Source organism: Equus przewalskii, chromosome 9, assembly GCF_037783145.1.
Source record: "Equus przewalskii isolate Varuska chromosome 9, EquPr2, whole genome shotgun sequence".
Taxonomy (NCBI): Eukaryota; Metazoa; Chordata; class Mammalia; order Perissodactyla; family Equidae; genus Equus; species Equus przewalskii.
The window spans coordinates 24,635,517-24,662,865 of NC_091839.1; the positions used below are offsets into that span (position 1 = coordinate 24,635,517).

A 27,349-nucleotide genomic window follows, 5' to 3' on the forward strand; every position below is an offset into this window, starting at 1 on the left:
TAATTCTGTTTGATTCTTCTTTATAATTTCAATCTCTTTTGTGAAGTAACTCCAGAACTCATTGGCTTGTTTCTCTATCTTTCTCTCTACCTCATTGAGTTTTTTGATTATAGCTGCTCTGAACTCATTATCACTTAGTTTACCTAATTCCAAGTCCTCAGGACTTAATTCTCTGTTTTTATTGTTTTCCTTCTGGTCTGGGGCTTTTATAAATTGCTGGATGGTAGAGGAGCGTTTTTTTCTCATGTTGGTAGAATTCGGTTGCAGTTACAGCCTGTCGCCACTAGATGGGGGTCGAGAGCCACGTGTTCTGAGCTCTCCGCCTTCGGCAAGATGGCAGCGCCCAGTGCGCTTTTCTGTGAGGGAGGGGCTGCTCTTCTCACACGCAGAGCTGGATTCGGATCAGTTCTGTTCTCTGGTCTCCCAAGGCCCTGGGTTTATGGGGTCCCCGCGGACAGAAGCTTTCCCCCCGTCAGCGGGTCTCCACTGAATCAGCGGCTGGAGTCCTGGATGATCCCCCCGGTCGCGCGGCCCCTCTCCCGCTCCTTCCTGGACCCGCGCAGCAGCGATCGCAGACTCTAGGGGAGGGAGCGACGTTCTCTCCTACCGTTCCAGCGCCTCCGAGGGTGTAAGCAAGGTTATGATCTCCGCCTTCTTGGTATTGTAGGTCTCTAACGTGTTGGCATTAGATTTATTCTCTGAAATTCAGTTTTTCCAATCCTTTGTTGTATTTTGGAGGGGAGAGAATCCCGGGTCAGCTTACCCCGCCATTTTGCTCCGCCCCTTCTGTCTGTGTTAATTAATTTGACTGTAGTAATCCTTTCACGTGTATCAAACCATCACATTGTATACTTTAAATATACACAATCTTATTTTTCTTTTCTTTGCTTTTTTTTTTTTTTTGTGGAAGATTAGTCCTGAGCGAACTACTACCAATCCTTCTCTTTTTGCTGAGGAAGGCTGGCCCTGAGCTAACATCCATGCCCATCTTCCTCTGCTTTATAGTGGGACGCCTGTCACAGCATGGCTTTTGCCAAGCGGTGCCATATCAGCACCCAGGATCCGAACCGGCAAATCCCGGGCCACCAAGAAGTGGAACCTGTGAACTTAACTGCTGTACCGCCGGGACAGCCCAATCTTATTTTTCAATTGTACCTCAATAAAAATAAAATATTAAAAAAGGACCATTTTTAGGAAAAGCAATGATGTGCATTGATTGCTTTTGTTTTGGTCATTCTCCTGAAACCCACTTCTCAGGAGAAATCAGATGCCCTACTGTTTCTTTGTAAACTTTTTGTTTTGAAATAATTCTAGACACTCATAGAAGTGTCAAAGTTAGTGCAGAGAGCTCCTGTGTACCCTTCACTCAGCTTCTCCTAATGATTACATCTTACACAATCCTAGTGACATGATGGAAACCAAGAAGGTGTAATGGGACAGATCAGTGTTTCCAGGGATAGATTTGCTTTCGAGGCATTTCATGAGGGTGTTCTGGCTGGGGATCTAGTCATATAGTTAAAATAATGCAGAGGGGTCAGCCCAGTGGTGCAGTGGTTAAGTTCACGCACTCCACTTTGGCAGCCAGTGTTCACCCGTTCGAATCCCAGGTGCGGACCTACGCACCACTTGTCAAGCCATGCTGTGGCAGGCGTCCCACATACAAAGTAGAGGACGATGGGCACAGATGTTAGCTCAGGGCCAGTCTTCCTCAGCAAAAAGAGAAGGATTGGAAGCGAATGTTAGCTCAGGGCTAATCTCCCCCCTTACCCCCAAAAAAGTAAAGTAATGCTCAAACAATTGATGTCTTCCAAATTTAATCATTAAGCCGAGAGCATGTGAATAGTTTAAGTTGAAACAAAATGGGGGCCCAGAGTTCCTCAGGCCTATCTAAATCAGACATTTTTAGCTCCATTGAGGATTTATAGCAGATCTAAGATCAAAATAATAAAGGTGATTGTGCCATGAACATAAAACTGCTCTAAAAAAAATAAAGCCTAAAAGAAAATTTGAAGGCTAAAACTAGAATGAGATGAATTTCCAAAGTGGAAGAGTTGGACAACTTGGGGAGGTCGATGGCAGTTCCAGGCAGGTTCCAGTTAATTCTTGGCTTCACCATTATTCACTCTAACGCATTGTCACAATCTCAACTGTTAAGAGGGAAAAATGTCAGAAAATAATCATCACAGTTTCCGCTAAAACAACGATGTATCAGGTACTTTCCTACCATAGTCTTCCTTGACTTTTCAAAACCACACAGGAGGCATCGAATAACCCCCCATTCTACCTACGAGAAATTTGAGGTTCATAGCGTTAAGAGGCTCGCTTAAGATTCCCCACAGATCCAAACCAGAATCAGTCTGAGGCCAGCAGCCCTCCAGTTCATCTGAAATGTTAAACAAAAAAATTTACTCTGAACCTGAAACAAAGAGACCACCTCTGGAATGGATTTGTCATGATTTGATTGACACATGGATTTGTCATGATTTGATTGACACCGGGAACTTCCAAAATGGTAATCTCATCACGCCCAGCCCTTGATTAAAATTCAACATAAACACAATGATTCACGCAATAACCTGCAGACCCACCGTTTTAGCCTTTCAGAATTTGTAAGATATGATTCAGGGCGTCAAGAATTAAGGTCCGTGTAGGAGCCTGAGTCTGTCTACAAACCGTCTTCCCCACCCCGGGGAGGAATGGAACACAGAGTGGTGTCCAGTCTTTTTCTCTGGTTTCCATTGTTTTTGTAAAGGGGTAAGTTAATTAACATCAAGTCCCTGATTTAACCTAGTTCGAGCAAAGCTTTAACATATTAATCCCAAGATATTGAAAAATAGTAAAAAAAAAAAAAAAAAAATTTAAAAAATCACTAATATTCTTTATGTATCAATAATTACTTTTCCTTTTTCAATATCTTGGAATTAAATCAAAACTGTGCTGGAGCTAGATTAAATCATGGACTTGATATCAGTTCGTGTTCCTTCCTTAAGATATTGCTTCTCTTTGGCATTTAGGAGAAATATGGCTTGCAAAACTGATATGATGTCATCCTTTTTCTCTACTTGTATACACCTCTAGTTTTCTAAATGCCTACTCAGAAGTATATTCTTCTCATACTTGGCCTTGTCAGCTTATTTTATTTTATTTCTTTTGCGTGTGAGGAAGATTGACCCTGAGCTGTTAGCCACAGCGTGGCTTGACAAGCAGTGTTTGGTCCGCACTTGGGATCCGAACCTGGGAAACCCTGGCCGCTGTGGCGGAGTGCACAAACCTAACCAACACGCCACGGGCCAGCCCCTTAGCTTATTTTAAATAAAATCTTTTCAGACTCATTTACGTTAAAAAAAAAAAAAGATATGGCCCAAACTGGGTAAAACTTGGCGGATCTACATTCCTTGACTCCTCCGCACATTTCAGGCATAGGATGAATAATTCACTAGACCAGGAAAATCAATATTGTTTCCAGTGTGGACCTATTTCTAAATTATTTTTTCTCTTGGTGGAGTTTCCGAGGGAAACGTAATCCTCGCGGATTGTCTAAAATGGTTGGTTCCGGGGCCTTAAACCAATCAGTGGGCTGATGAGGTAGCAGGAGGCGCGTCCCGGAGTTTCTCGGGTCCTATATAAGCAGAGACGTCTGGGCTCAGGGCACAGTCGGACGGCCGGCCCGGAGCGCGGGAGGCTGAGGGCGGGAAGACGCCGAGGCGGTAAGTTAGCTGGGCCTGTCCACGCGGGGCGGCCTCAGAAACTGGGGGGCGCGGGTCTGGTGTCAGAGGGGTGTGGGTTTATACTCGCCATGCAGCAGCTCTGAGATCTCGTGGAAGCCACGGGTCTCCCTCGCACCCCGTTATTAACACTGATTTCTTGTTTAGCTCATTTGTGAAATGGGAATCATGTCAGCACACCCATGGTGTGGTGTGGTTTATAGTGTAAACCAGGGGTTCTCAGCCGCGGCACGATTGACATTTTTGGCCAGATAAATTTTGTTGCTGTTGTCCTGTGTGTTGTAGGATGTTTGGCCGCATCTCTCTCTCCAGCCCCTTCCCTCCCCTATGCCCTGAATGTGACAACCGAGGATGTCTCTAGCCATCACCAGATGTCCCCAGGGTGGGGGTGGGGGGCAGTGGGGGCACAAGTCACCTGTGGCTCAGAACCATTGCTTTAAGTATTAATCACTACGACCAACAACAATGTGCCGGGCGTATTATCAGCACCATCTTATCTTGCCTTCAATCTAAGAGTGAAGTTTTAAGGTGTCTGAATTGCTAAATGATTTGCTCAAGACACCACAGCTAATCAAAGACAGAGCCTGGAATTAAAACAACACGGAGGGGCCAGCCGGTGGCCGAGTGGTGGAGTCCCTGCTCTGCTTTGGTTGCTGCGGGTTTGCAGGTTGGGATCCTGGGCCCGCGTGCTGTGGTGGCGTCCCTTGTAGAGGAGCTAGAATGACCCACAACTAGCATATACAACTGTGCACTGGGGTTTTGGGGAGAAAACAAAAGAGGTAGATTGGCAAGAGATGTTAGCTCAGGGCTAATCTCCTCAAAAAACAAACAAACAAAAGTAAAAATAACCCACAGAACTGAGCAAGCTTCCCCAAATGATCTGACATAGGAAAACTTCAACTACTGTGGATTTTAGGCAAGTGGGTTACCTCTGAATTCTTCTGCATGGGATGTGGTTTTCCCCAGGAGATTTCTTCTCAGGTCCTGCTATTACTTTAAAAATATTATGGTATTTTTACTATCCACAGGGTCAATCAAACCTTTAATTAAGGACCTGCTCTCAACCTCCTAATCCAGTCAGGATCAGAGCCCGTTTGTCTGTCTCGGTGCCCCGTGGCGCTCACTGGCGTGCTAAGTCCCCCAGAATTGAATCCTAAAATGTGTCCTGCTTTAATTTTTCTTCTGAGGTTCCGTGGCTTGCACTAATGTGAAAGGAACCCAAAGTGATTAAAAATTCCCAGCTGAATCCCTGCCTCCTCCCAGACGTCTAGTAACATGAAACCACTTTTCATTCCTAGATTTCCAGCTCTCTTTTCTCATATCTGCATGCTTTCCCGCCTTCCTGACACAGGAAGCTCTGGGAACCCCCACCTCTCCTAGGGTCTCCGTCCTGGCTCTCCAGCAACCTTGCCCAAGACCCTCCCTCCTGGGTCTTTCTCCTCTCCCCAGACCTTCAGGTTGATCTCCAACCTGTGGCTAGAAGGAAAGCTGGGGTGTATTCTTTTCAAAGCTGTTGAACTTGGGACAAAATTGATGTCTGGAGAATATCACAAAGTGGTGCTTGCCTTTGGAAGCTAGATATAGGACCTCCTAAAAACTTTTCTCTTAAAACTTTCCTGAAAATTTCAAAGAGCACTGGATTTTAAATCCATTTTCTGGGATGAGATTAAGAATATGTAACCCATAGCAACTGATAGCAGGTTAACGGATTGCCCAGGGCTGGGGGGTGGAGGTGGGTGGAGAATGGGGAGTGACCACTTAATGGGTATGGGGTTTCCTTTTGAGGTGATGAAAAAGTTCTGGACCTGAACAGTGGGACGCTTGTACAACATTGCGAATGTACTTAGTGCCACGAAATCACACACTTTAACAGAGTTAAGATGGTGAACTTTATGTTATGTGTATTTTACCATAGTAACAAACGATCTGTTCAGGAGCTGAATTCTCTTAGGATTCCTTTGTTCCCTCCCTTCCCTGGACAGATCGATATCCTGGGATCAAGGAGGAACTGTGTCAGGGATGATCTTAGGTTAATATTTCCAGTGTTACTAACCATTCTAATTCTATGGAATTCTCAGGCTGTAAATATTTTTTTCTGCAGAATCATGACTAACACAGCTTTGCCTTGTATCTTGTCCTGATGGGAGGCTAGAAAAACTTGACATTATCGTTACAATTTTTTAGGGGCTTTACACATAGTAATCATATTTAATACAGTAAAGAACAACATTGTCCCAATTTACAGATGAGAAAACGACCCCACCTCTATACTTTTAGAGCTCAGAATCTAGGGGGATTCAGTCATTTCAGCCACCTTTTACTATAAAGGTGGATATTGGAAGAACACTAGTATGGATTAATTTCCATAATATTAAACATAGAACCAGCGGAGGATGGGGTCCAAAATTGGGATGAGGAATTTAAAGGGGAGGGAAGGGTGGAGAAAGAAATTAAACTGATCTGGTTCATTCTTTTTTTTTCCCCCTCCAGAGTTCTGAAGAAACAGTCAATCTGTTACTGAGGAAACCCGGAGATAAATCTCTTTAGATAGGTCTCAATTAGGCACTGGCTTCTTGAAGAGTTTGCTCAGAGTCAAACTGGAGAATTCTCCAGTAGGTATGGCTATGGACCAGACATTTTCCTGGGGTCATGGAAAACCCCAAGATAGCCCTTGGGGATCGGGGCTGCCACCGTCTGTACACTCCCAAAGAGCCCTGATTGAAAAGCAGGACTGTGACTCTGAGGCTTGGCACATTAGCTTTAGAGCGTTTACCAGCTCGGAGGAATCAGACCCCATCCAGGATCTGAGGAGACTCTATGAACTCTGCCATCTGTGGCTGAGGCCAGATCTTCACACCAAGGAGCAGATTCTGGATAAGCTGGTGATGGAGCAGTTTATGATCTCAATGCCGCAGGAGCTCCAGGTCTTAGTCAAGGAGAGTGGTGTGGAGAGTTGCAGAGACCTGGAGGACATGCTAAGAAATAACATGAAACCCAAGAAATGGGTGAGTAGGACCCTCATGAGTGGAGTGGGAAAGGCAGAGCTGGTATGGGGGCTGCAAGATGGAGTTGGACTAGAAAGTCGTTCTCAAATGGGAGAGAGTTTGCCCCTCAGGGGACACTTGGCAATGTCTAGGGACATTTTTGACTGTCACAATGGGGGGTGGGGAGCAGGAGAGGGGATGCCACTGGCTTCTGGAGGGTAGAGGCTAGAGATGCTGCTCAATGTCAGACTTTCTCAAATCAACAGTGGTGATATTTGGGCATAGATCATTTTTTGCTGGGTGGGCTGTCTTGAGCATCATAGGATGTTTAGAAGCATCTCTGGTCTCTACCCATTAGATGCCAATGGCAACCTCCCTCAGTTGTGAAAATCAAAACCCAAAAATCTCCAGTCGTTGCCACATGTCTCATAGGGTCAAAATGGCTCCCAGGTAAGAACCACTGGATTAGGTGATACTTAAATGAGAACAGTTTTCATCATGGAGGTTTGAGTGTGCCCACATGCTTTGGAGAAAGAATTAAGGAAGGGGAGGGGGAAAAAAGCCTCAAAAAGATCTAGGAGGGGATGGGACCTGGTGTACACATGGTGCACAGTTTGCTCCAGTCATGGGGAAATAGGTTCATTTATAGGTGATTTTGTGAGTGGACAGGATGGAAATGAGATAGTCCAACATGGCACTCCTCCTTTCCCCATGTGTTCTGTGGTAGATGATGAAATCCGCTAGGGGCGAAGAGTGGGAATTATAAGCTTTGACAACACTGGAAAAAATGCTATGAGGAATTGTAGAATGTTAACCTGGTTTAATAAAGAAATTCTTAAGACCCAGCTGCGTGAGATGCAAAAGCCAAACATTTGAAGCATCCCTTTGGCAAGGTGTTGGATTTCATTGCACCATGTCGCACGTTCCTAGATTGGGAAATGGACAAAGCATGCATTATGATGGCATAGTTTGAGGGATGATTACTAACTGAGGAGGCAGGAGAAAATGGGGAGGTATTCAGGTACATTAGATATTGTGGCCAGACTCAAATCAGAGATGTGATTATGACGGTTCAGAGGTGATACAACCTAATCTTGATCGAGGCCAGTAGTTGTCCATGCAAGGGGGTGGGCTGAGTCCACCTTCACCCCCCACGGTGCAAGTTGGCAATGTTGGGAGACATTTTTTGGTTGTTAGAACTTGGGAGGTTACTATTTTAAGGAGGTAATCCCAGCCAAGTGTGAGTGCATAGTGGGATGCATGCAGGGAGCATGAGAGCTACATTCTGGTTCTTTGATCGAGCCCGATCTTATTTTATTTTTTTCCCCACAGACCATAGTGAGCTTAGGAGGACAGAAATTTCTTATACGAAATTCAGATGTTCAGATGGCCGAAGCTGAGGTCAGTGGCATGGACGATGTGATAGACTTGTCCAGGAAGCATCAATCCTCTGTGAGTGAGATACATCCAGAGAAGAATCAGCAGGTCAGCCGAGAGCTGGGGAACCAGCCAGGAATCTGTGAAATGTCAACGGCGCAGGTGAGTGTGTGATGCCCTCCCTCGTCTCCAGGGAGAGGTGGTAGGAGGTACAAGAGGAAGCAGAAGGTGTAGCTGCTAGAATAACTGGATATTTGGCACAGAACAGAACTGGTCCCATTTACCCTAGGAATGCCACGGACGCATTAAGTCCCTAGACATTGCCGAGCCAGTGTGAAGAATGAAGACTTAACCTCTGTCCCTCCATCATTACAGCTTTTAGTGTTAAGGTTGGAGAGAAAGAAATAGTCTCAATGAAATGGTGCTAGGTCAATTTGCCAGAGGTTAATGAACTGAAAGCTCATTTCCCCATAGTCAGTTTCCTCAAAGGCATTCCCTAAAATGATAATTGGCCAAGGACCCAGTTTTTGGAATATTGTCAATTCCTTAAAGGAGTGGTTCTCAGTTGGAGTCATTTTGCCTCCCAGAAGACATTTGCCAATGTCTGGAGACATTTTTGGTTGTCAAAATGGGGTGGGGGTGGGGGATGCTGTTGACATCTGGTGAGTAGAGACCAGGGATGCTGCTGGTCATCCTGCGATGCACTGGACAGCCCCCACAGTAAAGAATCATCCAACCAAAATATCAGTAGTGCTGAGTTCAGAGACCTGGACCTACAGTCATTCTACCTCCAGAATCGGGGGCAGGGAGAAGTTGGGATGACTTAGAGAGTAGGCTTAGAGAATTAAGAGTAAAAACTCATGTATGGACTTGACTTAAAGGTGTGCCAATTAACGACAGACTTGGGAATCAGGTGATGATTATCAGGGGTGATGGGGTGGCCCAAAAGTCTAGGCATATCCATAAAAGTATGTTATTAGGAAAGTTGGTGTCTCAGACCAGGGAGATGAGTAGGATGGGGAAAGAAGGGACAAGCTTTCCCAAATTTAGACCTGTTAGTAACTACACTTGGTTGCCATTATCAGGGACGGAAAGTTCTCCTGCCAGAGACCATTCCTAAGGTAGATGACCGGGAGGGTCTGAGACGCAAGCAGAACTTGAAGGAGGACCTGATGGAAGACAGGGAAGAGACAACAACACTTGAATCTCAAGAGCCTCAGCTTCCGAAGTGTCCTGGAGAGTATGGAAACTGGGAATTCAGAGGAGTTAGTGACTCTTCCTATGCTGGTACAGGGCTGGGTATTCAGCATTACTATCTCTTGGTGGGGGGCGGGGGGTGCTGGTAGGTGGCTCTCAAAATGCCAAGCTTTCTCCATCACTGACTTTCCAGAGTGTCCTACAATCCAGTCTCTTAGGTGTGTTGATGGATAGGACGTTCTCAGCCAACATCAGTGTTTGGTTCAAATGAGTTTGGCATCGTTGAAAATGCTCTTTATTAAATGTTGTACGTTGAACCCCTTCTTTCAGCAGATTCTGTAAGGGCCAAGGACGGGAAGAATCCCCAAGAAGAAACTTCTATTAAAAATGTGGATGCCGACATACCTTCCACCCTCATTTCAGAGAGAGAAGTTTTGACTCAGACTGGGAATAGAGTAGATTCCCAGAAGAGTGTGAGAAACTCCAAAAGAAGAGAACAGGACAACACTCCCATTTCCCAAGACATGCCTCAAGAAAGAGCCACATATTTGGACAAAGGAGAATTCTCAGGACAGCTTGGGTCAAATTCAGTTCATTCGCCAAGCGCCGTGGAATCATCCGATCTTCCTGTTGGCAAAGAAGCCACAGGATGGATGAAAGAATGTAGGGTATGCAATAAGAGATTTCATTATAAATCTCAGTTCGACCTTCACCAGAGGACACACACAGGCGAGAGACCCTTTAAATGTAATATCTGTCCCAAGGGTTTCATGCAGGCTTCAGACCTCCGAGTTCACCAGCGAATCCACACAGGCGAGAAGCCGTACTGCTGTAGACTCTGTCTCAAGAAGTTCACTCACGACTCCACCCTGCGCAGCCATGAGAAGATCCACACCAAGGAAAAGCCGTACCGATGTGAAGACTGCGAGAAAGCTTTCACCCACAAGGGGAACCTCAACGTCCACCGACGCACCCACTCTGGAATCAAACCCTATGTGTGTCACGAGTGCCAAGGTGCCTTCCGTCAGCTGGGAACTTTTAAACGCCACCAAAAAACACATTCAAAAATGATTTCCCAGTGATTCCCTTCTGCCCCAAGAAGGAAATTGACCGTGACCTGTCACCTGTGTTATAAAAATGATGTATGACGTGTTAAGCACTTACAAGGTTTCTGGCACACAATGGGGGCTCTATAAATCTTAATTAAAGGATCTTTGAGTAATTATTTGGCTTCCCTATTGGTTTTTGTTTTCTGTTGTATTATCCCCTATTGTTTTCTTTCCTGTATGTTTTTTGGTTTATGTTGCTTTTCTTCAGTGCCTGCAAGTCTCGTTAGTTCTTAATAGTATTTCGTGGTTAAACTGAGGCTGCTGATTGTGCACCTCTTGCCCATTCTTTCTTTGTAAAATAGGCTGATCCAAGCAGGGTGGCCAGATTAAATACAGAATACACAGTGAAATTTGAATTTCAGATAAACAAAGTTTTTTAATATAATGTTCTGAATTCGTTGTTTTATCTGAAATTCAAATTTCACTGGGCATCTTGTGTTTTTTAAATAGACTTTATTTTTTAGAGCAGTTTTGGTTCACAGCAAAATTGAGCAGAAAGTACAGCGATTTCCCATAGACCCCTGGCCCTGCCCACACACAACCTCCCCCACTATCCACATCCCCTAGCAGACTGGGATGTTTGCTACAATTGATGAACCTACGTCGACACATCATCATCGTCCAAAGCTTATAGGTTACATTAGGGGTCGCTCTTGCTGTTGTACATTCTATGGGCTTGGACAAATGTGTAATGACATGTATCCATCATATGGTATCATACAGAATAGTTTCACTGCCCTAAAAATCCTCTGTGTTCTGCCTATTCATCCCTCCTTACCCCAGTATCCTATATTTTTATTTACTAAATTTGACAACCCGTAAATTCCCCCTTTGACCAGTGGATTACAGAGCATTCTGAGCCGCTAATTATCAGTGCTCCTTGATTTAGTTCCATCCACACCCCCTGAAGCCTTTGTTAAACCTCACATGGATGGACCCACACTCAGTTTCTGATTGAGTAGCTCTGGGTGGGACCTGAGAATCTGCATTTTATGATAAAGTGAGTTTTAGAATAGTTTTCTAAAACCTGGGGCCAGCCCCATGGCCAAGTGGTTAAGTTCATGCGCTCAGCTTCAGCGGCCCAGGGTTTCACTGGTTCGGATCCTGGGCGCGGACATAGCACTGCACCTCAAGCCATCCTGAAATGGGGTCCCACATAGCACCACCAGAAGGAGCCACAACTAGAATATACAACTATGTACTGGGGGGCTTTAGGGAGGAGAAGAAAAAATAATAGTAAATAATAAAGATACATAAATAAATAGAATCCACAGGATTCCCATATATCCCACACCATTTCCCCTGTTATTAACCTTGCGTGTTAATATGGTACATTTGTCACAACTGATGAACTAATATGATACACTGAGATTAATTAAGGCCCATAGTTTATTGAGATTTCCTTGGTTGTCACATAATGTTCTGTTCCAGGATCCTGTCCAGGAAACCATAGTGAATTTAGTTGCCATCTCCTTGGCCTCCTCTTGGCGGTGAAGGTTTCTCAGATTCTCCTTGTTGTGTTTTAAGAAGTTCTCAGGGGATACCAATGATTCTGGTCTTGGGACATCCTGAGAAAGGTGGGCTTAGCTGGCAGGCAGGGTCTGGTCGTCTTCAGAGGTCTGGGTCTGTCACTTCCCTCAGGGATGGCCCATTTACAGAAGCCCTCAGGCCTCTCAGGAGCCGGGCTTAGGAATTCCGTGAGGCAGGTTCACGTCCCTAATCCAGGGTAGGTGGACTCCCTTCTCATGCTAGGACTCCAGACTGAGCAGTGTGGGGCTGAGTGGGAGGTGGCTCTCCATCCTGGTGATTTAGTCTGACATCCTTCACCGGACCTGGAAAATGTTTTTGTTTTTGTTTATGCTTTTGTTTTTGAGGAAGGTTAGCCCTGAGCTAACATCTGCTGCCAATCCTCCCCTTTTTTGCTGAGGAAGACTGGCCCTGAGCTAACATCTGTGCCCATCTTCCTCTACTTTATATGTGGGATGCCTGCCACACAGCATGGCTTGCCAAGCGGTGCCATGTCTGCACCCGGGATCCGAACTGGCGAACCCTGGGGCCGCCGAAGTGGAACATGCGCACTTAACCGCTGTGCCACCAGGCCGGCCCCCTGGGAAATGTTTTGCTGATCCAACCTGTTCATTTCTTTTAATCGTAGGGACTCTGAGATCAATTAAGCACGCTCAAAGTTTCTTTGTAGCTCCATTTTCCAGTTTGGCTGCATGTCAGAATGACCTGGAAAGTTAAAGAAAAAGAAAACCACCCATGCTTGGGGGCCACACCCAGAGATAAGGATTTGCTTGGTCTGGAGTGTGGTCTTACGGTGTGCCTGACTCTGCCAGGTCAGTTTTCTGATTGTCCCTTGTAGTAACCCTAGTGACTGCTAGGTGCCTTGTCACTCTGTGTCCCCATCCTCTCATTGAAATCAGTGAGTCCATTTCAGTGGCTCGCTCACCCACCTCCACCCTCAACCTGGAGAGGATGAGCATTGCTGTGTGTGCAGAGAGGTCTGCCTCTGGCACCACTGTATTCTCCAGGCCTCTAGACCCTCTTAGAGGATACAGTTAGGATTTAGGAAGAGAGGAGGTCACATATGATAAACCATTCAGTCAGTCCCACCTCTCTAGGTGTGGTTGCCCCCCACAACCAGCTGCATCCATATACCTGGGGTACTTGTTAGAAATTCAAATTCTCAGCCCCTAACCCAAACCTACTGAATCAGAAGCTCTGGGGATGGGGTTCCGGCTCTGGTTTAACAAGCCCTGCAGGTGATTCTAATACATCCCAAGATATGTGAACCACTGCCCTTCATCTTCGGTTCTTAGATTTGGAATCACCTGGGTAGACTTCTGTTCTTTTATTATGAAATAATTATAGATTCACAGGAAGTTGCAAAAATTGTGCCTGGAGGTCTCATGTAGCTTTCATCCGACCTATTAAAAAACGTTTCCAGGGAGAAGGGGCAGAGCAAAATGGCAGGGTGAGCTGACCCAGGATTCTCTCCCCCCAAAATACAACAAAAGATTGGAAAAACTGAATTTCAGAGAATAAATCTAATACCAACACGTTAGAGACCTACAATACCAAGAAGGCAGAGAAGGCAAACGTTGCTGACGGCCTCGGAGGCACTGGAACGGGTAGGAGAGAACGTGGCTCCCTCCTCTAGAGTCTGGGGTTGTGAGTCGGGAAGGAGCGGGAGAGGGGCCGCGCGACCGGGGGATCATCCAGGACTCCTGTCGCTGGTTCAGTGGAAACCCGCTGACGGGGGGAAAGCTTCCGTCTGCAGGGACCCCATAAACCCAGGGCCTCGGGAGACCAGAGAACAGAACTGATCTGAATCCAGATCAGCGCGCGAGAAAAGCAGCCCCTCCCTCCCGGCAAACCACGCTGGGCACAGCCATCTTGCTCCAAGGCGGAGAGCTCAGAACACGTGGCTCTCGACCCCCATCTAGTGGCGACAGGCTGTAACTGCAACTGAATTCTACCACCATGCGAAAAAAACGCTCCTCTACCATCCAGCAATTTATAAAAGCCCCAGACCAGAAGGAAAACAATAAAAACAGAGAATTAAGTCCTGAGGACTTGGAATTAGGTAAACTAAGTGATAATGAGTTCAGAGCAGCTATAATCAAAAAACTCAATGAGGTAGAGAGAAAGATAGAGAAACAAGCCAATGAGTTCTGGAGTTATTTCACAAAAGAGATTGAAATCATAAGGAAGAATCAAACAGAATTACTAGAGAAGAAAAACACAATGGACCAGATAAAACAGAATACAGATTCCCTGGATGCCCGTGTAGACACCATAGAAGAGCAAATTAATATAACTGAAGATAGACAGGCTGAATGGCTCCAGACAGAGGAAGAAAGAGAACTAGGAATTTTAAAAAACGAGGCAAATCTCTGAGAGATAATGGATTCAATGAGGAGTAAGAACTTAAGGATCATAGGAATTCCCGAGAATATGGAAAAGGAAAATGGAGCAGAAAGTGTGCTTAACGAAATTGTTGAAGAGAACTTCCCAAATCTAGGGATTGACGGAGAAATGCGTGTAGAGGAAGCTTTCAGATCTCCTAGATTTGTCAATGTAAAAAGACCTACTGCAAGGCACATAGTAGTACAATTGGCAAGAAGGAAAGATAAAGAAAGAATACTCAAGGAAGCAAGAAAAAAGAAGAGTATAACCTACAAAGAAGCTCCTATCAGACTTTCAGCGGATTTCTCTAAAGAAACCTTACAAGCTAGGAGAGAATGGAGTGACATAGTCAAAGCCTTAAAAGATAAAAATCTTCAGCCAAGAATATTCTATCCAGCAAGAATTTCCTTCAGATATGAGGGAGAAATTAAATCTTTTCCAGACAAAGAAAAGTTAAGGGAATTTGAAACTAAAAGCCCTCCACTACAAGAAATCCTCAAGAGGCTCTCATACCTGAAAAAAGAAAAAAGGGAGAAAGGGGTCACAATCCACAGACTAGGGAGACCGATGGATAGAACCAGAACAGGTTAGCAAATATTCAACTATAGCATTAGGGTAAAGGTAAGGAAACTACCAAAGCAAGGACAATCTTATCACTCTAACTACAAATTCATAACACGAGTTGGAGTAAGAAATGAAAATAATTATTTAGGAGGGGAAGAGCAAAGGGTCTAAATCAGTCTAGGCCAAGTAAGTAAGAGACCACCAGAGAATAGACTATATTATACACGAGATTCTAAATACAAACTTCAAGGTAGACACTAAAATAAAATACAGAACAGAGTCACAAATCATAAATAAGGAAAAATCTAAGAAACCCAGCATAATAAATTGCAGTATTAAAGGGGTAGGCTAAAGCACACAGGAAAAGAAATGTAGGAAAACAAGATAATGAGCGACAGATTGACAGCATTAAGTCCACATGCATCAATAATCACTCTCAATGTAAATGGATTGAATTCTCCAATAAAAAGACACAGAATGGCAAAATGGGTTAAAGAACAAGATCCAACAATTTGTTGCCTCCAGGAAACACGTCTCAGCCCCAAGGACAAACACAGGCTCAGAGTGAAGGGGTGGAGGACAATACTTCAAGCTGATAGCAAGCAAAATAAGGCAGGTGTTGCAATTCTTATATCAGACAAAGTGGATTTCAAAATAAGACAGGTAAAGAGAGACACAGTGGGACACTATATAATGATCAAAGGGACACTTCATCAAGAAGAAATAACGCTTATAAATATCTATGCACCCAACGCAGGAGCACCAAGATTCATAAAGCAACTATTAATAGACCTAAAGGAAGATGTTAAAAACAACATAATAATAGTAGGGGACCTCAACACCCCACTCGCATCAATGGACAGATCATCCAGACAGAAAATCAACAAGGAAATAGTGGAGCTAAATGAAAAACTAAAACAATTGGACTTAACAGACATATATAGATCACTTCACCCTAAAACAGCTGAATACACATTCTTCTCAAGTGCACATGGAACATTCTCAAGGATAGACCATATGTTGGGAAACAAGGCAAGCCTCTACAAGTTTAAAAAACAATTGAAATAATAACAAGCATCTTCTCTGATCATAATGCTATAAGGCTAGAAATTAATTACAAGAAAAAAGCTGAGAAAGGCACAAAGATGTGGAGACTAAACAACACACTTCTGAACAAGCAATGGATCATTGAAGAAATTAAAGAAGAAATCAAAAAATACCTGGAAACAAATGAAAATGATAACATGCCATACCAACTCATATGGGATACAGCAAAAGCTGTATTAAGAGGAAAATTCATCGCAATACAGGCACATCTTAACAAACAAGGAAAATCGCAAATAAGGAATCTTAAACTACACCTAACTGAACTAGAGAAAAAAGAACAAATAAAGCCCAAAGTCAGCAGAAGGAGAGAAATAATAATAATCAGAGCAGAAATAAATACTATTGAAATGAAAAAGGCAGTAGAAAAGATCAATGAAACAAAGAGCTGGTTTTTTGAGAAGATAAATAAAATTGACAAACCCCTAGCCAGACTTAGAAAGAAAAAAAGGGAGAAAGGTCAAATAAACAAAATCAGAAATGAAAGAGGAGAAATAACAACAGACTCTGCAGAAATACAACGGACTATAAGAGAATACTACAAAAAACTATATGCCAACAGAATGGATAACCTAGAGGAAATGGATAAATTCTTGGACTCCTACACTCTCCCAAAGCTCACTCAAGAAGAGGCAGACAATTTGAACAGACCAATCACAAGGAAAGAGATTGAAACAGCAATCAAAAACATCCCAAAGAATAAAACCCCAGGACCAGATGGCTTTCCTGGGGAATTCTACCAAACTTTCAGAGAGGATTTAATACCTATCCTTTTCAAGCTATTCCAAAAAAGTTAGGGAGGATGGAACACTTCCTAACACATTCTACAAGGCCAACATCACGCTGATACCAAAGCCTGATAAGGACACCATGAAAAAAAGAGAACTACAGGCCAATATCACTGATGAACATAGATGCAAAAATTCTAAACAAAATTTTGGCAACCAGAATTCAGCAATTCATCAGAAGAATCAAACATCATGATCAGGTGGGATTCATACCAGGGACACAGGGATGGTTCAACATCCGCAAATCAATCAATATGATACACCACATCAACAAACTGAGGAATAAAAACCACATGATCATCTCAATAGATGCAGAGAAGGCATTTGACAAGATCCAACAGCCATTTATGATAAAAACTCTGAACAAAATGGGCATAGAGGGAAACTACCTCAACCTAATAAAGGCCATATATGACAAACCCATAGCCAACATCATACTCAATGGGCAAAAACTGAACGCCATCCCCCTGAAAACAGGAACGAGACAAGGATGCCCTCTATCGCCACTCTTATTTAACATAGTACTGGAGGTCCTGGCCAGAGCGATCAGGCAAGAAAAAGGAATAAAAGGAATCCAAATAGGGAGGGAAGAAGTGAAACTCTCCCTGTTTGCAGACGACATGATCTTATACATAGAAACCCCCAAAGAATCCATTGGAAAACTCTTAGAGGTAATCAACAACTACAGCAAAGTTGCAGGGTACAAAATCAATTTGCATAAATCAGTAGCATTTCTACACTCTAATAACAAACTAACAGAAAAAGAACTCAAGAACACAATACCATTCACAATCGCAACAAAAAGAATAAAATACCTCGGGGTAAATTTAACTAAGGAAGTGAAGGACCTATATAATGAAAATTACAAGGCCTTTCTGAGAGAACTGGATGACGACATAAGGAGATGGAAAGACATTCCATGTACATGGATTGGAAGAATAAACATACTTAAAATGTCTGTTCTACCTAAAGCAATCAACAGATTCAACGTCATCCCAATCAGAATCCCAATGACATTCTTTACAGAATTAGAACAAAGAATCCTAAAATTCATATGGGGCAACAAAAGACCCCGAATTTCTAAAGCAATCCTGAGAAAAAAGAACAAAATGGGACGCATCACAATCCCGGACTTCAAAACAGACTACAAAGCTACAGTAACCAAAACAGCATGGTAGTGGTACAAAAACAGGTGCACAGATCAATGGAACAGAATTGAAAGGCCAGAAATAAAACCACACATCTGTGGACAGCTTATCTTCGACAAAGGAGCTGAGGGCATACAACGGAGAAAAGAAAGTCTTTTCAACAAATGGTGCTGGGAAAACTGGAAAGCCACATGTAAAAGGATGAAAATTGACCATTCTTTTTCACCATTCACCAAAATAAACTCAAAATGGATCAAAGACCTAAAGGTGAGACCTGAAACCATAAGGCTTCTAGAAGAAAACGTAGGCAGTACACTCTTTGACATCAGTATTAAAAGGATCTTTTTGGACTCCATGCCTTCTCAGAGAAGGGAAACAATAGAAAGAATAAACAAATGGGACTTCATCAGACTAAAGAGCTTCTTCAAGGCAAATGAAAACAGGATTGAAACAAAAAAACAAACCACTAACTGGGAAAAAATATTTGCAAGTCATGTATCTGAGAAAGGCTCAATATCCATAATATATAAAGAACTCTCACAACTCAACAACAAAAAATCAAACAACCCAATCAAAAAATGGGCTGGAGACATGAACAGACATTTCTCCAAAGAAGATATACGGATGGTCAATAGACACATGAAAAGATGCTCATCATCGCTGATCATCAGGGAAATGCAAATCAAAACTACACTAAGATATCACCTTACACCCATTAGAATGACAAAAATATCTAAAACTAATAGTAACAAATGTTGGAGAGGTTGTGGAGAAAAAGGAACCCTCATACACTGCCGGTGGGAATGCAAACTGGTGCAGCCACTATGGAAAACAGTATGAAGATCCCTCAAAAAATTAAAAATAGAACTACCATATGATCCAGCCATCCCACTACTGGGTATTTATCCAAAGAGCTTGAAGTCAGCAATCCCAAAAGTCCTATGTACCCCAGTGTTCATTGCAGCATTATTTACAATAGCCAAGACATGGAAGCAACCTAAGTGCCCATCAACAGATGAATGGATAAAGATGTGGTACATATATACAATGGAATACTACTCAGCTGCAACACAGAACAAAATCATCCCATTTGCAATAACATGGATGGACCTTGAGGGAATTATGTTAAGTGAAATAAGCCAGCTAGAGAAGGATAATCTCTGTGTGACTCCACTCATATGAGGAATTTAAAAATGTGGACTAAGAGAACAAATTTGTGGATACCAGGGGAAAGGTGGGGTGGGGGGTGGGCACAAAGGGTGAAGTGGTGCACCTACAACACGAATGACAAACATTAATGTACAACTGAAATTTCACAAGATTGTAACCTATCATTAACTCAATAAAAAAAAATTTTTTTAAAAAACACTTCCAAGTGGCACAAAGTCAATGTACAAGTAGTTCCCCCTTATCTGCGGGGGGATACATTTCAGGACCCCCAGTGGATTCCTGAAACCACAGATCCTACTGAACCGTATGTGTACTATGTTTCTTCCTGTAAGTACCTACCTTTGATAAAGTTTAGTTTATAAATTAGGCACAGTAAGAGATGAAGAACAATAACGAATAATAAAATAAAGCAATTATAACAATATACTGTAATAGTAGTTACCGTAGGTCTTAGCAACCTCAGCACAAGATTTCTTTTCTTTCCTTATTCAGTTGAGAATCTATACCTCTTCACTTACAGGAAGCACATTATGGCTTCTTTTTGGCGCATCTGAATTGCCAGCGTCACTCCTCTGGCGCTTTGGGGCCACAGTCAAGCAAAAGAAGTGTAACTTGAACGGAAGCACTGTGATTCTTGAACAGTTGATCTGCTAACTGAGCTGGCTACTAAGTGTCTAAGGGCTGGTAGCGATACAGCGTGGATCCGCCAGACAGAGGGATGACTCACGTCCTGGGTGGACGGAGCAGGACGGCTCCAGACGGCTTGAGACGTCATCGTGCTGCTCAGAACGGCGGCAATTCAAAACTTATGAATTATTTGCTTGGGGAATTTTCCATTTACTATTTTTGGACCGAGGTTGACAGCGGGTATCTGAAACCACAGAAAGCGAAACCGGGGACAAGGGGGGATGGCTGTAATGAACCATCTAAAGGGAACAGCAGGATGGAGAACATGGGTGGATAGACTTGTTTTTGTTTCTTCCCATCCTGTTCTCTTCTCAGCCCCTCTATGTAGGATTTCTTCAGGCTCCTCGCCACTAAAACAGCTCTTATCAAAGTCCGCAGTGACTTTGGTCTCGTCAAAGTCAATAGTCAGTCTCAACCTACCTCTAACTTGAATTCTTAGCAGGTGTGGACGGAATTGGCCATTCCATTCCTCTCAAACCCTTCGTCCTCTTGGCTTCAGTCACACGCTCGTCTGAATTTCCACTTCTCTACCTGACTTCTCTTTCTCCTTCTCCTCTGCCTCACATCCTCCTCTTCCAGATTTGCAAATAGTGGCATATCCTTGTTATGGGCTAAAAACCATCAGATTGTTAGAATGAAAATTAAAAAAAAAATTAAGTTGTACCCATTCACTATGCAGTAGCTCTAAGATACAGAGAAAATGAAAGAACATTTTTAAAAAGCATACTTTCCATACCCAGAGATATTAATTGTTAACATGTTCTATTTCTTTCCTTTTAAAAATTTATTTAATTCTATCTGCAGGTCACAGAATTGTATTGACACTAGTGTAATTGGTGTAGTTATATTTCTCTTTAATTATATACTTATTTGTTAATTTACTTTTACTGTTGTTAATTTTACTTTTACACTATCATCTCCAAGAAATAGAATGTTGACCCTAACACGTCTATGGAGTTGCTTCCCTGAGAACGTCTCTCAGCCTGCCCGCCTGGAGGAAACCCGTCACAAATTCTAACATCATCACTCCCTCACTTTAGAAAATAACTGTTACATTCGTGTGTGTGGCTAAGAACATATTGTTCGTTTGGGTTTTTTGTTGTTTTTTTTTTACAAAAAAGTAACAAACTGAAGGAAATCTTCTTGGAGCTGCTTTTTTTCATTCAATTTGTTACTAAAATACATCCACGTTTTTAAGTATAACTGTAGTGTATTCATATTACATTCTGCATACATTCCATGTCTGTGGCATATGGATATGCCCAGTATAGCCATCCTCTTGGTGGCTAATGGTGCTGTTGCTTGCTTATTTGTTGTTATATCCACTTCTCTACTCACTGTTGTCTGACTTTCTTTTACAAAACAGGATCACACTATACACAGTATAGGCAGATAGAACTTTCAGACATTAATCTATAAATCAACATCTGAATCTTTTCTTTCCACTCATTCCCTTCCTCAGTCAAGGTGTCACTGTGTGCTCATTGCCTGGGGGAAGCATGTGTCAGAGAGCAAAGCAGACATTTTTCCAAGTCCTGCTGACGTTTCAAACTGCAGCGAGCTTAGACGATAGCTTGAGAGAATAGAAAATGTACCTGACATTTCTTGGAAATGCAGCGGGCACTGCAAGACTTCCCCACACTCCAAATAAAAGAGGGTCCTACTGGACAGCGAGGAGAGGCTAAGAGTTGAGAAATGAACAGAACAGAAAAGAAGGAGGGGCGAGAAAGAGACTGAGAGAGAAAATTGTCCCAAGAACATAGCTCACCTGGAAAGGCTGGAAGACCCCCAGAAAGAAATGGCGGCGTGGTGCTCTCATGTCCATGGGACCCTAGGGGAACTCACAAAGGAATCGTGTGCACCAAGTCCTGGAACCATCAAGAAAATTCCAGAAAGATGAACTTCTCGGTGGCAATGTGTACACAGTAAACGTGGAAAGGTTGCCTCCACCTCCTCGAGGGGTTATGACATTACGGAAGACTGAGGTTAAAAATTTTAAATGTTGGAAGGTTAGCAAAGTGAGGTCTCATGATGAGAAATTATCTTGCGTTATTGACATTAAAGAAGAAATATTTCTTACAGGGAGGGGTTCAAGGCCTGAGGAGTAAATGAGAATTGGAAGAATCAGGGTTTACCGTTTCTTTACCGGTTCTAGTTTTTCACAGAACAAGGTGACTATGTCTCAGCTGCTGCCGCTAGCATCCTACACATCTTCGGGGTTTTTTGAACATTTTAAATTGTAAAATTGTGTCGATTTTAGAGCTAATTAGTATATTTATTATGACAAATGTCCACTAGGTGGCAACAAAGGTCTTCTTCGCTAGATGTGTCCCTAGATGGTTCTCTTACCAACATTTAAAATAACCAATGCTTCAAACGGGGAAATGTTTTTTCTACCTGATATACGAGTGAATATCTTTTTAAAATATGTCTTTCTGCTGTTAGTGTGGGGCTCAATTTGATCCTTCCTATGGCAGTTCACATGATTTGCCATTTTTTCTTTTACTAGGATGCTATGTTTAAATTTCATCATGAAATATTATGTTATTATACAAATCATTATTTTGACCCCAAAGTCTTACAAAGAGATAAAATTATGATCTCTATATAATGATATTCTGATTAGACTATGGCCTGTTTTTTTATTATAAAGTTTTATGAGACCAAAATTATCATCATTTACATATTTTTAATTGTAACAAATTCTGGGATAAACTGCTAAGCTATTATGTTCTCTCTACTAATATCAGAAAGAATTTTTTTAAAGCCTCAGAAAGAGAAAACAGAAAGATAATAAAGATAAATGTGAAAAAAAATTTATCTTGATCATTGAGTAAAATGTTCAAGAAAATAAGTGAAATGCCAAAGAGGAAAAGACTTTGGAGCCAATAATTTCAGCCAAATATACCACAGACACAAGGTTGGAAGACGGGAGAGTTCTCAGCTGGTCTTCTGCCTCATGTCAATTATAACGATGAATTCCACAGAAAACAGTAACAAAAACTAAAACAAAGAATCAGTTCAAATGAACATATTTTTTTCCCCAATTGTTTTTGTTGTGGTAAAACACACCATAACATAAAAATCACCATCTTAACCATTTCTAAGTGTATAGTTCAATAGTAAGTATAGTCACGTTGTTGTGCAACCAACTCCAGAACTCAGCTTGCAAAACTGTAACTCTATCCGCAATACATAGTAACTTCCCAGTCTCGCCTCTCCCAGCTCCTGGAAACCATCATTCTACTTTTGATTGCCATGAATTTGACTCTAGGCACCTCATATAAGTGAAATCATACAGTATTTGTCTTTTAGTGACTGACTTATTTCATGTAGGTTAACGTCCTCAAGGTTCATCTATGTTGTGGCATGTGTCAGAATTCACTTCCTTTTTAAGATTGAATAATATTCCATCGTATGGATAGACCACATTTTGTTTATCCCTTCATCCACTGCTGGACACTTGGGCTGTTTCCACCTTTTGGCTGTTGTGAATAATTCTGCTATGAACATGGGTGTACAAATACCTGTTTGACTTCCTGCTTTCAATTCTTTGGAGTACATACCCACGAGTGACATTGCTGGATCATATAATTGTTTCCATATTGTTTTCTTTATGCACCACGGTGCACAAGGTTTCAATTCCTCCACGTCTTTGCCAATACTTATTTTCTGTGGGGGTTTTTGGGTTTTTTTTTTTTTTTTTTTTGACAGTGATGGTGTGAGGTGGTATTTCATGGTGGTGTTGATTTGCATTTCCCTGATGGTTAGGGATGTTGAGCATCTTTTCATGTGCTTATTGGCCATTTGTACATCTTCTTTGGGGAAATGTCTATTCAGGTTCTTTATCCAGTTTTTAATTGGGTTGTTAGTTTTCTTGTCGAGTTTTGGAGTTCTTTATATATTCTGGATATTAACCTCCTTATCAGATACATGATTTGTAAATCTTTTCTCCCATTCCATAGGTTGCTTTGCATGCTGTTAATTGTGTTCCTTTGAAGCAGGAAAGGTGACTTTTTTTAAAAAACATTTTTTACAATTTTTTAGGTATAATTGAAATAAACTGCACATATTATCAGTTTATGATTTAATGTCTTTTGATGTCTGTATAGACCTGTGAAACCGTTATCACAATCAAGGTAACAATTTTCATCCTCCCTGAAAGTTTCCACGTGAGCCTGTGTGGTCCCTCCCTCCCTCCTGCCCAAAGACCACTGTTCTGCTTTGCATCGTCATCGATTAGTTTGCAATTTTTAGATTTTAAATAAATGGAATCACACAGTCAGCATGTACACTTTGGATGTGGTTTCTTTCACTGAGAATTTTGGTGTTGAGATTCACTTCTGTTATTCCCATTTCAAGAATTCATGCATTTTATTGTTGAGGGTTATTCCATTGCGTAGACACAATGTTCTTTTTCTATTTATCTGTTAATGGACATCTGAGTTGTAAATTTTTTTTATGCACAAAATTCTCCTGTATACGCGGTGTTTTTATGCCCTCTATCTTCTTCTTTTCATCTATGCAGCTCTGCTCCAATAACACGTTTTAGTCATAGGCATCTTTCTCGTTATTACTCTTTCTTTTTATTTTATTTCGAGTTTGTGTGGTGTCTGCACTTTCTCTTCCACGTGAACTTTAGAACATTCTTCATAAATTCCATTAAAAAATCCCCAAAGATAAATATATCTTTTATTACTTTTTCTTTGCAACTACATCCTCAGATGCTAGCACCATACCCAACACATGTTAGATGCCTCAACAATATTTGCAGAAGGAGTGGACGGATAACACCATGGGATTCCACAGAATGGAAGCGACATAGTCAGTGAGGAAGAATAAGAATAAGATAGACCTTGACTGCTCTGGAAAAACGTCCATAACAAACTGACAACTGAAAAGAAGCAGGTGACCTAACCAAAGACATGGGCTGGGTCTATTTGCATATTCGATACAGGTGCGTGCAGGTGTGCGTGCAGGTGTTTGCATCCATGCGCGCCTGTAAAAGGTCTACAGTGTCCAACTGCAAACAGCGTTCCTGGGAGAAGGGAATGAAGGGAGCGGAATGGCCAGGGAAAGTCTCCTGCTTTCTCTGCATCTTTAAAGCTGAGGTCCTTTGAAACAGTAAAGGTACTTCCATTTTAGTTAAAAAGCTTTTTGGCTACTATCTAGCTTGTGAAAACATACACAAAGTTACATCTAATCTGCAGTTTCAAGAACGTCAATATTGAGCCTAAGTGTAGTCCAGGGCCGCCTGAGAACCTGGGGTGGGTAGTGGGGAGGAAAAGAGTGGTTGACAGCCGGGAGCAAACTTTCTCCAGTCACCACAGAGAATAGGGATCTCCGCCCGCAGCTCCTGTCATCATGCAAACAGCAAAAAGCAAAAACAGCCTCAACGTTCGCAGGTGGATTCAGCCTAATTACAGCCCCGATGCAACTCTCCTTTTGCTGTTTCAAAGTTTTAATTCCCTCTAACAAGTTCAAATTTATTTATTCCCAAACCTCCCTTCTCTGTGGCCCAAAGTTTTCTTTTTCCCTTTAGTGTTCTCTCCCCCTCCCAGAAGAAGCTGTTTTTCCTGCCAGCCCAGAGCTGGGTTAACTAATTGGTGGTAATTACACAACCTGGCAGGAAAGATGAAGAACGCAGCTCCAGCTACTTCCAGGGGCCCTGCGAGGGTTGTTAAGGTGGTTTAATGAGTCCCGGAGCGTGAGGCTCAATTTCTGCCAGTTGAGGTGCTAAATTGGCATCAGAAAGTTCACTCTAAAGATCTGGAAAATATTTTTTGTCAGTTGCCAGCTTCCAGGGCGGCCTGCTTCACTTCAATGCTTGTTTAAAAACCAGTCATCTCTGCCTGTTTCTGATCATAAAGATAGTATACGTATATTTATTGAATATATTTGGAAAATACAGAAACAGGATAGTGGAGAATATGTAAGTGGCCCATAATCCCACCATGTAGATTCAAGCAGTTTTAATATTTAGCGTGTCCTTCTGATATTTTTCCTATATATATATACATACATAGATTTATAGATACATATATATATATACGTTATACAAATGTATATACGCATACATCTTCATGTAAGTATATATAAACTACATAAATAAGCACGTATACATTGTATACGTATGTATGTACATATATATTCACACACGCGTTACACACATAGATTTAAAATGCAGAACAACTGGGCGGCCATGGAAGAGACTTACACACAGGAGTGACACAATCAGAATTTCCTTAAAAGAAAAAGATCAATCTGGCAGTTAGGGTGGGGACACGTGCCCCTGGTGGCACGCACCAGCAGAGAGGCCACTGCCATGACCCAGGACATGCTAGTATGTGCCAACCCTGCTCTGAGCGAGGCAGTGGATGGAGGAAAAGAGAGTCTGAGAGGCATCAAAAAGCCCAAAGGGCAGGGGTCGTGGGGACTCATGTGTTGCAGGTGGGGGTACAGAAAAGCAAATCGGTGCCTTGGGGATCCCCCAAAAGGAGCCCAAGATGAGGAGCAGGGCCAGAGGGGGAAATTCAGCGCTCATTTCAGGGTCAGTGAGAGGCCTGTGGTGTGTCGGGGAGCTGTTTGGAGTCCATGGGATCCCTAGGTTTGGGGCTGTGGAGTAGACATGGGACTTGGCCATCATCCCAGAGGGGTCAAAGAGCCCAGAATAGTTGGGAGAGAGTGTGGGGAGAGAACGCTGCACTGGAGTCCGGGACCAGAGGAAGGACTAAGTAGGAGAAATGGGACCTAGGGAATCGTGGGGGCGTCCTGAGTCAGGACCGGGGCAATGCTCGGGGAGACCAAGGGGAGATCTGAGGGCCACTGAGACAGAATTCCTGGAAGGGGCTGACTCATCGGGTCCGGGGGCAGCTGGAGATGAACCCAGGGCTGATGGCCATGTTCCCAAGAGAAGGTATGGGAGGATACGGAACACTTGTTCCCGGGCCGTGGGCCGTGGGGTCCCTTCAGTTCCAGACAGACCTCTGATGTGCACACACTGGACGCCCACTGTCCTCACCCGGCCGAAGAGCTGGCCGCCTTCCACACCTGTCTCCTCCCCACCACCACGGCCGCATCTTCTTGGACACGGGCAGGGAAAGCCTCCGCAGGTTGCAAGGGCTTTGCCCCCACCTGCCCCTTGGCGCCTCCCTCGGGAGTTACAGGGGTGCAGTTTTGGGGCAACCAACCCCACGTTTTCTGTGAGCCTCCTTAGGGCTACCTACCACCTTCAGTAAATACGGAGTACCTACCATGTTCTAGGCCTGTGTGGACAGTGGGGAGACATCAGGGAGTTTCTGCTCTGAAAGGTTGCATAGTCAAGCAGGGCTGACAGACGCACAAAAGCATCTGCTGTGTTTTTCAAAGACGGTCATGACATACTCTCCCATCCACGTGTTCTCAACTTGCCAGTTCCTCGTACAGAGGTGGAGTCTAATTTTCTTTCTCTTGTATCTGGGCAGGGTGGTGACTTTCTTGTATCTGACAGAATGTGGCAGAAAGTTTGATACAACCTCCCCCCTCCTTGCACTGAAGGCCTGTGTTGGCCTCAGTTGACCCATTGCCCTGAGGCTGCCGTGTTGT

General features: G+C 43.0%; 1 protein-coding gene across 2 annotated transcripts; it reads left to right on the forward strand.

The window, feature by feature from the left end:
- The first annotated feature begins 305 nt into the window (after positions 1-305).
- Positions 306-10,508, forward strand: LOC103544734 (zinc finger and SCAN domain-containing protein 5B-like). Of its 2 annotated transcripts, XM_070558650.1 has the most exons (5): positions 306-637; positions 6,216-6,730; positions 8,042-8,248; positions 9,172-9,373; positions 9,617-10,508. In XM_070558650.1, the coding sequence occupies exons 2-5, from the start codon at positions 6,344-6,346 to the stop codon at positions 10,363-10,365; spliced, it is 1,545 nt and encodes a 514-aa protein (XP_070414751.1). In that variant the 5' UTR covers positions 306-637; positions 6,216-6,343; the 3' UTR covers positions 10,366-10,508. The 2 variants fall into 2 exon arrangements, with proteins under 2 accessions (XP_070414751.1, XP_008509763.1); XM_008511541.2 differs by lacking the exon at positions 306-637 and having other exon boundaries at positions 9,614-10,508.
- Positions 10,509-27,349: the final 16,841 nt, after the last annotated feature.